This window comes from Ixodes scapularis, unplaced genomic scaffold (assembly GCF_016920785.2).
Source record: "Ixodes scapularis isolate PalLabHiFi unplaced genomic scaffold, ASM1692078v2 PGA_scaffold2__306_contigs__length_199485367, whole genome shotgun sequence".
NCBI lineage: Eukaryota > Metazoa > Arthropoda > Arachnida > Ixodida > Ixodidae > Ixodes > Ixodes scapularis.
The window spans coordinates 75,796,598-75,810,059 of record NW_024609857.1 but is presented as its reverse complement, the minus strand read 5'-3'; the positions used below and the strand labels follow the sequence as shown (position 1 = coordinate 75,810,059).

General features: G+C 45.6%; 1 protein-coding gene across 1 annotated transcript in view; it reads left to right on the top strand.

Annotated features, from left to right (window-relative positions):
* LOC8050534 overlaps window positions 1-8,677 on the top strand; it is a 101,499-nt gene extending 92,822 nt beyond the window's left edge. Inside the window, exon 20 of the mRNA XM_029995623.4 lies at window positions 6,604-8,677. Coding sequence (XP_029851483.3) covers window positions 6,604-6,918 — 315 coding nt within the window. The 3' untranslated portion in view covers window positions 6,919-8,677. The remainder of the gene's footprint in view (window positions 1-6,603) is intronic.
* Window positions 8,678-13,462: the final 4,785 nt, after the last annotated feature.

Sequence of the window (13,462 nt, the reverse complement as noted above, 5' to 3'; positions counted from 1 at the left end):
GTTCGGGGTATGGCGGCACTTTTTCTCTTACTTATGCCGAAGTAAACAATATAAAAAATACAAGCTGCACATTCGTTCAGTGTTAAAATCATTGCACCGCCCCTTTAAGGGCCCGGTTAGGGCATTACATAAGGGGGGGGGGGGGGGGGGGTGCAGTAATACAAAGAATACAATAGCAGACGCAGTAGTAGAACAATAACAGTAACTATAAGCAAGAACATGAGAAATTATACATAATGGGCTAGTAAATTATCGTAAAACACTGTTCCATCAGAGGTGCTGACGATGGAGGATGGCAACTGGTTCCACTGTGTGATGGCATATGGGAGGAATGAGTTAGTTTTACCAGAAATATGTTTTATTGCGCAAGAGTTGTTTAGAATTATGTTTTATTGCACAAGAGTTGTTTAGGTGGGAGGATATTCTATCGGGGGTTGAGAGCAGGGCGTTCTTTAGTTCTGGGCAATGATAATAAATTTTATGAAGAAGGCATAAACGGGAGAGTTTCCTTCGAATGAGTAAGGGTATAAGCCCGAGTTGACTTTTTAGAGAAGAGACACTAGTGAAGTGGTCATACGATGATAAGGTAAATCGGGCGGCTCGGTTTTATACTGACTCCAGGTGATTGATTAGATAGACTTGATGAGGACTCCAGATTGCAGATGCATATTCTAATTTTGGCCTTGCATAAGTTTCATATGCCAACTTTCGGACTTGAGGAGGGGCGTCTCGCAGATCCGAAGGCCTGGGAAGCCTCTGCAGAAACGGCTTCGATGTGAGGTTTCCATTAGAGGTCAGGCGTTAGTCTAAGGCCAAGATATTTATACATTGAAACTGATTCGATCACGTCTTTGTCTAGGGTTTAATGAAAGGGTAAATGAGTTTTCTTGCGGGTAAAATGGATTAGCTTACACTTAGATTTGTTAAGCGACATGAGCCATTTTCCGCACCAGTCGTTAATTTTATGAGATCATTTGAAGGAAAAGATTATCAGTGTCTGTTGAGATGGTGTTATGGATGACATCGGCGAAAAGTCGTATTTTGCAGGAACTGTCATGTGGGAGGTCGTTAATAAAAATAAGAAAAAGCAGTGGGCCAAGGACGGAACCCTGAGGTACACCCGAAGTGATGTTTGTTAGCTTTGATTCATGCTCGTTAACAACCGTGTATTGCATACGAGACGCGAGAAAGCTGCTAATTCATGAATATGCAAGGGGATCTAAATTTAGGGAGGATAGTTTAGAAAGCAGACGTTGATGGGGAACACAATCAAATGCCTTCGAAAAGTCGAGAAATATGGCGTCGGTTTGTATATGGCGTTCTAGGTTAGTCTGCAGTTCATGAACAAATTCACATAGTTGGGTCTCGCAGGAGAACCCCCTACGAAAACCGTGCTGGTGCCTGAAGAAAAAATTATTTGGCGTTAGGCGAGTCATGATGTTAGAATATGTAATTTGTGCTCAAAAGGTTTTGACGCAATGCAGGTTAGAGAGATGGGACGATAGTTTGAGGCGGAAGATGGAGTTCCCTGTTTGTGGACTGGGGCGATCCTCCCAATCTTCCAGTCGGAAGGCAGACAACTCTCGGAAAAAGATTGATTAAAGATGGGGCTGAGAATTTCACTGGAAATGTTGGCGGTATTTTTTGTTAAGATCTTTGCATTAATATTGTCTGGTTCAGCTGAGGAAGTGAGCGGTAGTTTTTCCATTTGCCTAACGATACCTGATGAGTTAACAGTAATCAACGACATGGAATCATAACACTCTTCAGGGACAGTTGGAACATTTTGTGGGGATTCAGTGGTAAACACAGAAGAAAAGTATTCATTAAGCACTAAGGGCACTCCTTCTCCGGTACAGGCTCACCAGCAATATCTTTCAGATTGATATTTACGTGGCCACTTTTAGGTGACATAAGCTTCCACAATGTTTTCAGATTATTTTGCAAGATTGCGGGCAAGTCCTGGGAAAAAAATTTAATTTTAGATTGCTTAATGGTTTGGGCATAGTTTTTGAGCGTAGTGTAGCAAGCGTCCCAGGCAACAGATAAGTTAGTTTGTTTTGCCTTTGCAAACAGTCGTTTTTTCCTATTGCACAATGACCAGAGCGCTTTATTATACCATGGATTCGATGAGTCCGTCCTAATACGTAAAGTAGGGACGTATAATCTAACCAGCTCACTTATTTTATTCTTGTAAAGTACTTAGTTTTCCTCAACAGATCTTATCGAGAATTCAGTTACGTACAAGCTATAAAAATCTGATAAATCATTGTTGATTGCTACGTAATTGGCTTTATTATAATCGTGAATAATTTTACAGATTGGGTTTTTGACAAATACCGGGAATGACAGGTCAACGTGAAGGGAACTATGGTTGCTCAAACCGTTACAATGACGTACTGTTTTTACAATGTCCGGTGATGTAGTTAAAATGAGGTCGAGAATGTTACCAGTGTGTGTCGGTTGGTTAATCACCAGCATCAGATTAAAGGTTTGACACATGTCAAGAAATTCTGTCGATGTGCGTGACCCATCAGATAATACATTGACCCAATCGATTAGTAAAAGATTAAAATCACCAAAAAGCAACAAGTCAGCTTTTGGGAAACGGTTTTTAATATCAACCAATATGGAGGAAAGAGTGATAGTGAACGATGAATCACAGTCAGGTAGTCTGTAACATACAGCCATAACGATTTTATTGGATGGCGTTCAAACACATATCGCAGAAAATTCGATGCTTCTATTTGAAATCGTAACATCAAAACAAGAAATACTTTTTTTTTTATAGCTATAAATATGTCACCCCCTCATCGAATGGCTCTGTCATGGTGAAAAATGTTCCAGTCATCATTATGGGGGAATACTTCTTTGTCATCAATACTAGGATGAAGCCATGTTTCTGTTAAGGCTACGATATCGGATTCACTGTCCGCCGTGACGGCACAAAGATTATCGCGCTTCGGTATAACACTTCGAATGTTGGTAAAAAGAACAGAATGTAGTTGGTTTTTATCGCGCGGTTCAATGTGGCGGGAACTGATTATCTTTCCCTTAGCTTTTTGCTTTGTTTGCTATGCATTTAGCTCGACAACTGACTGTGAATCTTGATCAAAGAAATAGCGTGTGTTACTGATGTGTAATTTATCAAAGCGCACCTTAAAAGATACGTTAAGGCTCTTTCCGTACTCAAATAGTTTGGCTCGAGATTGTCGCACTGAAGCGGAAAAATCATCATGGACAGCAAAATCGCTTCCTTTCAGCTTAAATCCGAAAACCAATATACTCTCTTTGTCTTTAAAACGAGAAAATTTGACGATAATAGGTCTGTTCTTGTCATCTTGAAATTTACCCAAGCGGTGCGACCGTTCTAGATTGCAGGGGTCCAGCTGGATGCCCAGTTTTTCTGAGCAGAAAGCAAGTACAATTTTTTCCGATTGACTCCACGTTTCATTCAGAGCGTCAGGACAGCCAAAAAATGACAGATTACATGGTCGAAGTCGGTTTTTGTGATCATCAGATTGTTTTTGAATGTTAGCTATCTCAACCGACACCTGACGCCCGATGTTGCAGCACCTGACACAGCTTTTGCCTCGGCCAGCTCCGCCTCAATAGCAGTTACTCTCGCAGACAGCTGACCTATTGAAGCACTCATACTTTTTTGTTCATTTTGGAGAGCCATAACCTTAGCCAGCATGTCGCCCTGAGTAGCTTCAATTCGCTGAAAAAGACATGAAAATTGCAGCACGCACCTCTGTGTCGAACGAGGTAATCAACCGAGCAAACTGCATGGCTTTTCTCTCTGCCTCCTTCCTGTGTTCTCCTCCCCTTTTTATTTTGTTTTCGGAAGGTTGGGATTGACGACGACAACGGTGAAGGCCCCAAAACCACGCTCCAAGCCCCTGTCCAAGGACGAAATCAAAAAAAAGCGTTTCGCCCCTGCAAAAAAGAAAAAAAAAATTTCCCAAAGCGGATTAGGATTGGAGGAAAACCTCCGGCACACCAAATTCTGTGAATGCAGCAAACATGTCCTGTTTGGACAGCCCCTCACGTGCATTTCTGTCTACAGTGAAATACAGTTTGAACAAACTCCAGTTGAACAAGCTGGTCGTAGGAATGAGCTTTTGTAAAATTCCCTAACAAAAGCTTGTTGTGTCCAGTGCTTTCGGTTGAGTCGACTTTCGCTTCTGGAGGTTCCTCAAAGTTTGTTCAAGCGTTATTTCACCGTGTGTACTGACCGGGGGTTTCAAACTTCTCACTGCTGGAGAACCCATATTTGCCTTGAATGGCAACCTAGAAGCCCCTCCAGGACTCCACACTAAAGAAAGGAAGCAGGCTAGAGACTCTGAGCAATAATACTCATACTAGGGAATGTTGTGCACGAACGAGTGGCTGAAATCTGCCAAAATAGAACAAACTTGCAAAAACGCTTTACTTCTGGGCAGGGACAGTCGAGAAAATGCGGGAGCTCGAGGAATCTGCGAGAAGCACAGAAGATGGCAGGGAACAACTGGGCTCTACCGACCAGGTTGATATCGGGCAGAGTCTCCGAAGACCTTAAAATGGTGGCCAGCATTTTGCTGAAGGGGCCAGATCGTTTCAGCTTGGAGGTTCTTGTTTGAATCGGAGAGATTGTTAGAAAGGCAGAAAGGGAGGTTGTTCGTTTCACATCAGTGCTGGTTTTTGGCCCTCTTTTGGAACATCCAACTCTGAGTTGTTGCAATGCTGGATGTTTCAAACAGCAAACAAAAAGGTGTCACAGAGGTTTGTATGTTTCGTACCTTTGTGATTCTGCCTTTTTTGCATTATACGTGACTCGCGCGTGACGTCGTCGCATCCTGCTGGCAATCATTCCTGCTCGTTCTTCCCAAGAAAAATAAATTCTGCAGTGCGAAATGTCTGCTACAGAAGGTACGCGCTCAGCAACAGCACCACCCAAATGGCCGCTGACGCGACGTCGGTGCGACCCACATATACAGTTTTGTAGCGTACCTACAGGGGACATCGGTAGCCAAGCGTGTTAGCGCATCGCAAATCGGAGGACACGCAGCGAAAGCTCGCACTGCGGAACCCAGGGATCCTGGCCTCAATCCCCTCCCCAGCCCCTTTTTGATCTAGATGAGAATCGTGCCGGCATGCGGTTGTGCATCACTATTGCGTGATGCACGTCAAAGACACCAGGCCAGCAGTGGTACTGCGCTGGCCAAGTTTCTCGTCTACCATAAAATCCTGTATCAACGACCTCCCGCGAAAGATCGCCCATCCGGTTTCTTTAGATAAATATCCATAACATCGAGCGCGAATCCGCTGCATCCGCAATCTACGGTATCCTTTCCCGTGACACGCGAGTTGTAGCAAATTCTTACATTTATCACTTCGTGAAACGCAAATTTGCCGTGTCCACGATCTGCAGTCTCAGTTCTTATGTCACCACTCCCCAACCGTGAACTGACTCGCACCGATTTTTAGGAGTGGCCAACTGTTCAGGTTTTCCGTCTTAAGGGGGGACACTACCCAGAAAAAACAATTTCTGCAAAAAAAAGTTCATTTTAAAAAATGTCATATTTACATCCACCAACATCTAGAGAGTATTCCCAGAAAGTTTCATTAGTTTACACTGCACAGTTAATTTTTTATAAATTATTTTCGGTCCACTGATGCTAAAGAAAAGGTAGAGGTTGGAGCACTTTGAACGCATTTTTCTCCATTCCACTTTTTGGCATAAATTTCACTTTAGGAAAACTATCATTTTGCTATTATGCAACTTGGATTCATTTTTATGAATTTTTCTGGGGTGAAATTTTAAGGGGAAGATAACTATGAGCTTGTATTTTTTATTTTTGTCATTTTTCATGCTCAAGAACTAAAAGTTTGGACAAAGGATGGAAATTTAAAAAACTGTATTTGTGTTTATGTGGCTTTTTTGTCATGAAAGATGGTATAACATAGAAATATAGCTCCATAGTTATCTGCTTTGAACTGTCCTAATGCAATATAACACATGAAAACAACAAATTTATAAGTAATTTCAAAATGATAGTTTTCCTAAGCAGACACACCCACTTTCGTCTTTGAACGTTTGCAATTTTTTTTGTACTTCACCCGGGTTAACAAAAATTGGCAGAAATGTTCTCAACATCAACAGAAACAAGCAGTGTAAATATAATTTAAATCCGACAAGTGGTTCAAAAATTTACTCTTTTGGGTGGTGTCCCCCCTTAAGACAATGCTTACTACTACTATCATTAATTTAATATAAGGTTTGACTGTCTCATCTCCAAAGATAGCCCACCTCATGTTTTTCACCATTTATCTCTTCATTTTAAGAGGGTGCCATTACAGAATTCTAGAATTTTATGGTGAAGCTGAGACACCAGATTCCGCTTGGGGCCAACTCACTTTTGGCCATTACTTTTTACCAACACAATTACTTTTAGTGCACTTACAACTTGGAGGCTTCAGCCGAGCGAGGGGAATGCGTAAAACTGCAGAGCAGACGCGAGAGCTCAGACTGTCATTGGCTGACTAGCTACTTAGACACGGGGGGTCTTTGTAGCGACGATCTCAGAAAGAGAGGGACATTGCGTGGTCCCTCCCCCACAGAATCCACCCAACCTGGGGAAGCTGCTCAAGCTGGACCTGGGGGACTGGTTCCCCGAGGACCGGGTGGCCCAGAAGCGGGCGGACATCCGGGACCTGATCCTGCGCCTGCACGTGCAGCAGCACCCGGGCAGTGACTTCCCGGACCAGTGGCGGCTCGAGGAGGAGGCCCTGGCCGCCCAGCAGTGCCTCCAGGTGTCCGGCTCAGACGACTGCGACCGCCCACAGCAGACGGCTCCCACCACCGTCGTCTTCACGGCCGCCCCCGTGCCCAACACCATTGTGCTCGTCTACCCGCAGTCCTCTTCGGTCAGCTGAGAGTGTCCGGGTGGCCGCGCGCGACGCGACGGGAAACGTGTGACGAACCACCCTTTGTGCGGGGGTCCTGTGCGCCGAGTCACCGTACGATCAGCCTCGTCTGGAGTGTGACTCGCGTCATCTGCTAATGAAATGCCCCTTTTTTTTTTCTTCTTTTTTGTATGCATGGGACGACGGACATTGACTTTCTTGGTCTTAAAGTTTCGAATCCAACTGCTCGCCTTCGATCGGCATTTGTTGCCCGGCCGACTTCTGTGCAGACGTTTCGTTCCGGTTTCATCCGATTCGTGCCGGGCGTTGGGCGGAACATGACTTTAGCTTGTTTCGAGGAGAATAGATTTTGTCTTGCTTGTTTCTTCTTCTTCTTTTTTTTTTTTTTTTTTTTTTTAATCTTAAACAATGAGTTGGGTTGACATCGTAATCCGTTTGGATGAGGTTGGGCATCTACGGATTGGCTTCCGAGTGTCCGTCGCAGACGACGAGGCGCTCCGGTCGCTTTTTGCCACAAAGACGTACTCGGTGTCCTGGAGTGCATTTCGCAACCATCGACAATGCGGGCCGAGACGCCCGCTCCGGCTTTTGCGTGGTCTTTCTTCTTGCGCAGATTTCCGGGTCATCCCTATTTCTTTAGAAAGCTGCATTACGGTGCATTGCTCCGCCGGCACTTTTAGCTGTCTGATCTATGCAGTCGGTCGTGTTTTTCCTCTCTCGGCGCATCGTCCCGTTTTTTCGGGGATCTCTTTCGGAGCGATTTCTTTGCGTCTCCTGTCCAAGATCAAAGTAGGAGATATGGCGTGCGGTAGCCCATAACGGTATTGCCGCACCTCCTCTCCGGCGTTTTTAATTTATCGATCCGCAAAGAGGAATGCCCCGTCCGCGATGTAATTCGGTCATTTGCCGCTCGCACCAAGAAGGTTTTTTTTTGTTTGTTTTTTTGTCAACCTCGTTAAGTTATTTTTTTGTTGCAAAGCTAATCTACCTTGTTTTTAGACCTTCGGGCGTATGATAATGCACAAGCGGCAGAGGCACGAGAAGTCTCATTAGGTGGTTTTGCACACATTTTCGTTGCGCTGTAAAGCTTCCCGTGAAACTGTTTGAGCGACGTCTGTCTAGTTTTGTCGTGGAACAGCTTCTACGTCGAGGTCGTGGCAGGAGTCGTCTATCTGTGCACCGACCATTGTTTGCTCCCCTTAACGTTGTGTTGAGCAGTCAGTCCAACCCATACCAAAGGCACGCCAAGGCACATTCCGTTATTCTAGGCGTTCTCTTGTCTCCGACCAGGAAAAAAAAAAAACAGTCGCAAGTCGATCGACCGGCAGGGCAGCGATGGACGGCAGTGCCGGTAGACCGCGACAATGAAGCGCCACCCGGGTTGTCTGCGACTTTCGGCAGCAAGTGTTCTGCGACAGTGACTAGAAAGCATTTTTGGAGCGAGTGGTTCCCACAACCGAGCGACGTTTGCAACAAGGGCAAGACGTGCAAGGACCGTCTCACAAGCTGCACTTCAAGACCCCCCCCTCCCCCCCCTCCCCTTTCCCCCAAACTTGTATTTAAAACGAGTAAACTCTTCGACATGACTGGTAGAAAGAAGAGGTGTTGATGCTGTGCATTTTTACTGGACTCCTGTTTATATCGCGTGTGGACCCTGTTGCCTCAAGTCATAAATCAATTGTTGTGTTGTACCTCGAGGAATGGTAATAAACAGGAAAAGCAGCTGGCATTGTTGGTTGTGCAGCGTGCTCAGCTCTCTGGAAACATCTTCGGCAGTTTGTGCGTCTCCTTTGTCCGCGCGACCGAAGTCTGCGTGACCCTTGCGACTTCCGCGTTGTGTTATTTCAAGCCGGGACTGGGCAGACTCGTCTTAAAGCCCGGCTTGCAAAACTCTTCTTCCTGGCAGAAGTTTTTCTATCTTTTCCTTTGTTTCCCCTCCCATTTCCTGCTCTCTGTCTTAACGTGCTTTTTGCAGCGGCTTGGAACCCTTCGAAGTTTAACGACGGTCGTTCGTCACACGGGCAAGAAATAGGCGCCGAAAGGGGTGTTGCCATTCGCTTGACTCGAACAGCAGCTTGGATCTATATTTCTTTTTTTCGTGGATCACTCTTCGGGCCGTTTCGTGACGGGCCCAAGAGTAGTATTGGACGAGGGACTCAAGTTCGTTCACCCCTAAGCTGGCACTGCAGTGGAATCTATGTGCTCGCCGAACCAGTCATACATTTATCTTCCTCCAGGCAATCGTGCTCCTGCCCATACCCACACGCAGAGAGCGGGGTTGGCCGACGAAAGGGAGGCGGTTGGTTAACTCGGTGGGTGCATAACTGTCAGCTCAGGGGTGAATGCAGATATTTTTTATAGGGTCGGCAATGTTGCGTTGCTAATTGTGTTTTCTTTTTGTTATCATGCGCCAAGCCAGGTGTGGCAGCATGATGTATGTTCTGTGGTGTGACCACTAGCCCCACTTCTCCAAACCGCCCTCTTGCGGCTTATTCTCCTTGGTGCTTTATGACATACTTGTATTCTTCATAAGGTAAATTTTAAATGGACCACTCTTTACAGGAAGTCTCAGCAGATGGCAAAAGCACAAGCATCTCTGGACAAATTGTCCTCTGGTCCCGCGATGTCTTGAGCACCCTTAAGAGCGCAGATGTGCAGTCTGACAGTGTCTCGCATGTCACTTTAAACCTGTATTTTGGAGAGGTTCTGAGGGAACCCATTGATGTCTCGGAAAGGCACAGCAGAGCTTTCATGGTCGAAGCGAGTGGTGAATCGCCTTCATTTGCAGTGCTTGCTTCTTTTAGACAAAAGTCGAACGTTGTCATGCCAACCTTGGCGGAAACGCCGAGCCTATGCTGTGCTGGAGCCTCCTACTATGACGTGTAATCTTTTATGCTTTTGTTGCACATTAGTTCTTAGAAGAATGTGGGATGGAGGCTCGAAGACCTCCACAACTATAAGTATGAATTTCGGGAATATCTTGCAGGCGCGAAATTTTAGGACTGAAGGTGATTTGATATGTATCCATTGCCACGGAGCAATGTATTCGTGCGATCGATTTTCCTCAACATTTTTAAATCACGAAATTTATCGAGATTAGGTCCTCGCAAAAATTGAGCCGTTGTCAGTATTTTATGCAGTTGTTGAAAGGGTTAAAAAAAATGATGTTCAGAAAACTTTGGACAAAAAGAATGGTGTCGTTGATGTTTTCTTGGGGGCAAGATGCTATCTAGACTGCTGGGAACGAACCACAGGAGGAACTCAATGGGGCAAGCAGGTGCCAACATGCGGGAAGAATCGTGGCCAGACTTTTTTGAGCTTTAGTTTTCACTCCGTTCAGCTTTAAGGTGACGGCGTGGTGGGTCCTACGCACTCGCCAAACCAATCGACCGCTTCCCTTTTATCTTCCGATTCCGCTTTCCGCGCATGGATTTGGGCGGGAGCTTAATCACATGGCAAAAGGTAGAATATGACTGGTCCGAGGAGGGCGTAGCGAATTCTGTCGGCTGAATCCGAGGGTCAAGATGATGGGGAGGGTGTAGCTTCAGGGAAGGGTTGGGGGAAGGAAAGACACATGGCTTCTGCATCTCTTTTTGATGTTATACTAAATGGTCACTGGACTAATCTTTTCTAATTCTAAGTGGCCATGTGAAGGAGGAGTTCTTTTTTTGTTGACGGAGAAACGGCGAGGAGGAAAGCAAGGGTTGGCGAGGGCGAGCTTTCTTTTTTCTGCTTGTTGGTCTGCCTTTAAAGGAGCTGTGCTAGTTGCATTGCTTTGCTTAAATAATTTGGGAGTTGGTGCCTCGACCTTTCTGAACTAGAGAACAAAAAAACGCTTTTGCCTGCATGTCCTAGTTTTTGTTTTAAAAATGAACGAAGATTGAGGTTTTCGGCGCCTCTCAACTACTACACCATCTTCCGAGTCGCGTGCGCTGCGACGTCAATGGGGTTGGCGCGGAGTTCCGGTGAAGGTCTCTCTCTAGAGCCATCCATGAGCAGCGAGAACTCATCCGCTCGCGATCGCGTGACCACGTGCTGGCGGGCGCAGCGCGAGCAATATGGTGAAAGGAGGAAAGTTTTGTCCGGGTCCGTCCATACCCATCCGACCCTGTCCCCCTCCCCCTCCAACTTTTGGCGGCTGTTCACAGGAGCAGATAGAGCTGACTGTTTTGTGGATCTAGGATAGATGGCGCCACTAAAACTCCGTATAATAAAAGTTTTGTTAATGATACCAGGTTTTTGACGCACTTATATTTGTTTGAACTATAAGATTTATAGAAAAGTTACCTTTTATCGAGCAGGTATTCGCACAACTCGCTATCTTTCTACTACAAGACCCCCATTGACGTCACGCCGCGTGTTTCTCACGGCCACCGCTCGCGGCTGCAGTTCGGGGAACATTGTAATTTTCCCCTCGCGATTACGCGGCAGAATCGCAACATTTCGAAGGAAGGAAGTGTGTTTCCTGTCCTTTGTGATAAGGTGAACAATTTCAAAAATAGAAGATGCGAATTCTTTCAACGTCAAAATCGTTAGTAGCAAAAGCTAGTAAAAGAAAAAAAAAAAACACCTGAGAAACCTTAAATTACAGGGTGTTTTGAGCACCATTCAGTCGTAAAAAGAAAATTGTATAAATAAGCCATTGAACGGAGTGCATTGAAATTCCAGAGGTGTCTTCAAGTGGTGCATTTATCGTAATAAAATTTTGCGAGTAGATTTCTAAAACATTATGTAAGAAAATATGAGACTTTATTTGCTCTGCACCGGGAGAAAACGGAAACACACGGTCTAGTTGGCACCATATGGAAGAAGACACTTGAAAAGCCCAAGACGAACGCCCAAGAGCAGATCCAACTGTACGACGCCAGTTCTCAGTAGCAGCACCAACGATGCTGTTTTAACGTGTTTTTCTTTTCGGAAATCTTTGTGATGTTTTATTGAACTTTATTTGTTGCCTTATTTATACGACCTAATAGCTCTGGAGAAATCCCTGTATGCTCCGTTAATAGACCTCGTGCAAAATTCCTCGGTTGTCTGACAACACAAACCGTCGCCATTTAAATTTTGGCAAGCGTTGTCGGTATTGAAGCATGGTGGAGGCTTCAGAGACAACCGTACGGGCAATGTAAGATGGCGCGGCCGCTGTGTTTTTCCGCCTCATTACCATGGAACGTGGACGAACAGAACTGTCTGACGAAACTTTTGGAGGCCACTCCGAGCGCGCTACAAAATGCACGCACAGCATTCGGTTAACAACAGGTACAATACGCATACACCCATTTGATTACCAACTAATAAGCATCGTGCCTATTTATGCTGTCAAACAGAAAAGCCTCAGTTTACATACCTTGAATCACAGAGGTTCATCCTATCAAAGAAGGCAGCCTGTAAGCTTCCACAGCAAAGGCATAGGACTTGCTCCGCTGCTTCAACGAGGTTCAACCTTCTCGAGAGTTTCATCAGACAGTTTCAGTAGGTTAATTAAACTGTTTGTCCACATTCCATGCTCGTAAGGCAAAAAACAGCTGCAGCGCCATCGCACGCTGCCCGTTCGGTTCTCGCCGATGCCTTCACCATGCTTCAGTACCGACGACGCTTGTCAACATTAAAATGGCGACACTCAGTGTTGTCAGACCACCGAGTAATTTTGTGCAAGGCCTGTTCCTGAGCTGACAGTGCGCTGGAAGCAATGTGCTTGTTGGATTAGTCAAACGTCGCATCGTTTGTCACGTGGCCCACCCATGCCTGGAGAGCGGAGTTAAGTGATGAAAAAGAGACGGTTGATTGGGTCTGGCGAGAGTGTTCCTTTCACAGCACTATCAGGTTAGGGGTGAATGGAGTACAGAAGCCGAACGGAATACGGAAGGGAACAAACAGCAAAGGCCTTAACACGAAAACCTGCATGATCGAGGTGAGAGCGCTTTCCCTCTCGCCGTGGTTCCTCGCACAACGAAGTAAACCATGGCGAAGCACTCTGCCCCAACCTGCATTTTGCGCAGCATTCGCTTGTTTGGTGCAAAGATGTGTACTGTGTAGACTTGCACTTCTAACATTAAGGGGAGGGCTGCAGTATCGTTAAATAAAATACAATTTTTATCATCATCCCAAGCAGTAACCGGTTCATGCCAAAGTGATAAATGATGCATAAGCACTCTATCTGTGTCTTCTCACCGGGCGGTTTCTTTCGTTAGCCATTGTCTCTTTTTTTTTTTTTTTTTTTACCTGAGGATATTGATTCTGAGATATTTCGAGACTGTTTACGGATGGACGTTGGCTGCAGCCTCGCTTGTCAGTACTAAAAAGAGCCCTCATCCGTCAATGTCTTTCGGAAGCAAACGAGTGTGCAAACATGCGGTTGCTGTGCAGGACTGCATGTACGCGAAGAGAGGTGATGTTGCTCTTGGCCTGTCTGGTCCTTCTCTTTGCCTGTGCAGAGTAAGTCCTACCTGTGATGCCTTTTGCGGGAAGAGAGTGGATGGAGCAAAGACTCAAAGTGGACGAGGTAGAGGCGCAATGCATGAAATACTTAGATCAGTGCTCCCCATATACACTG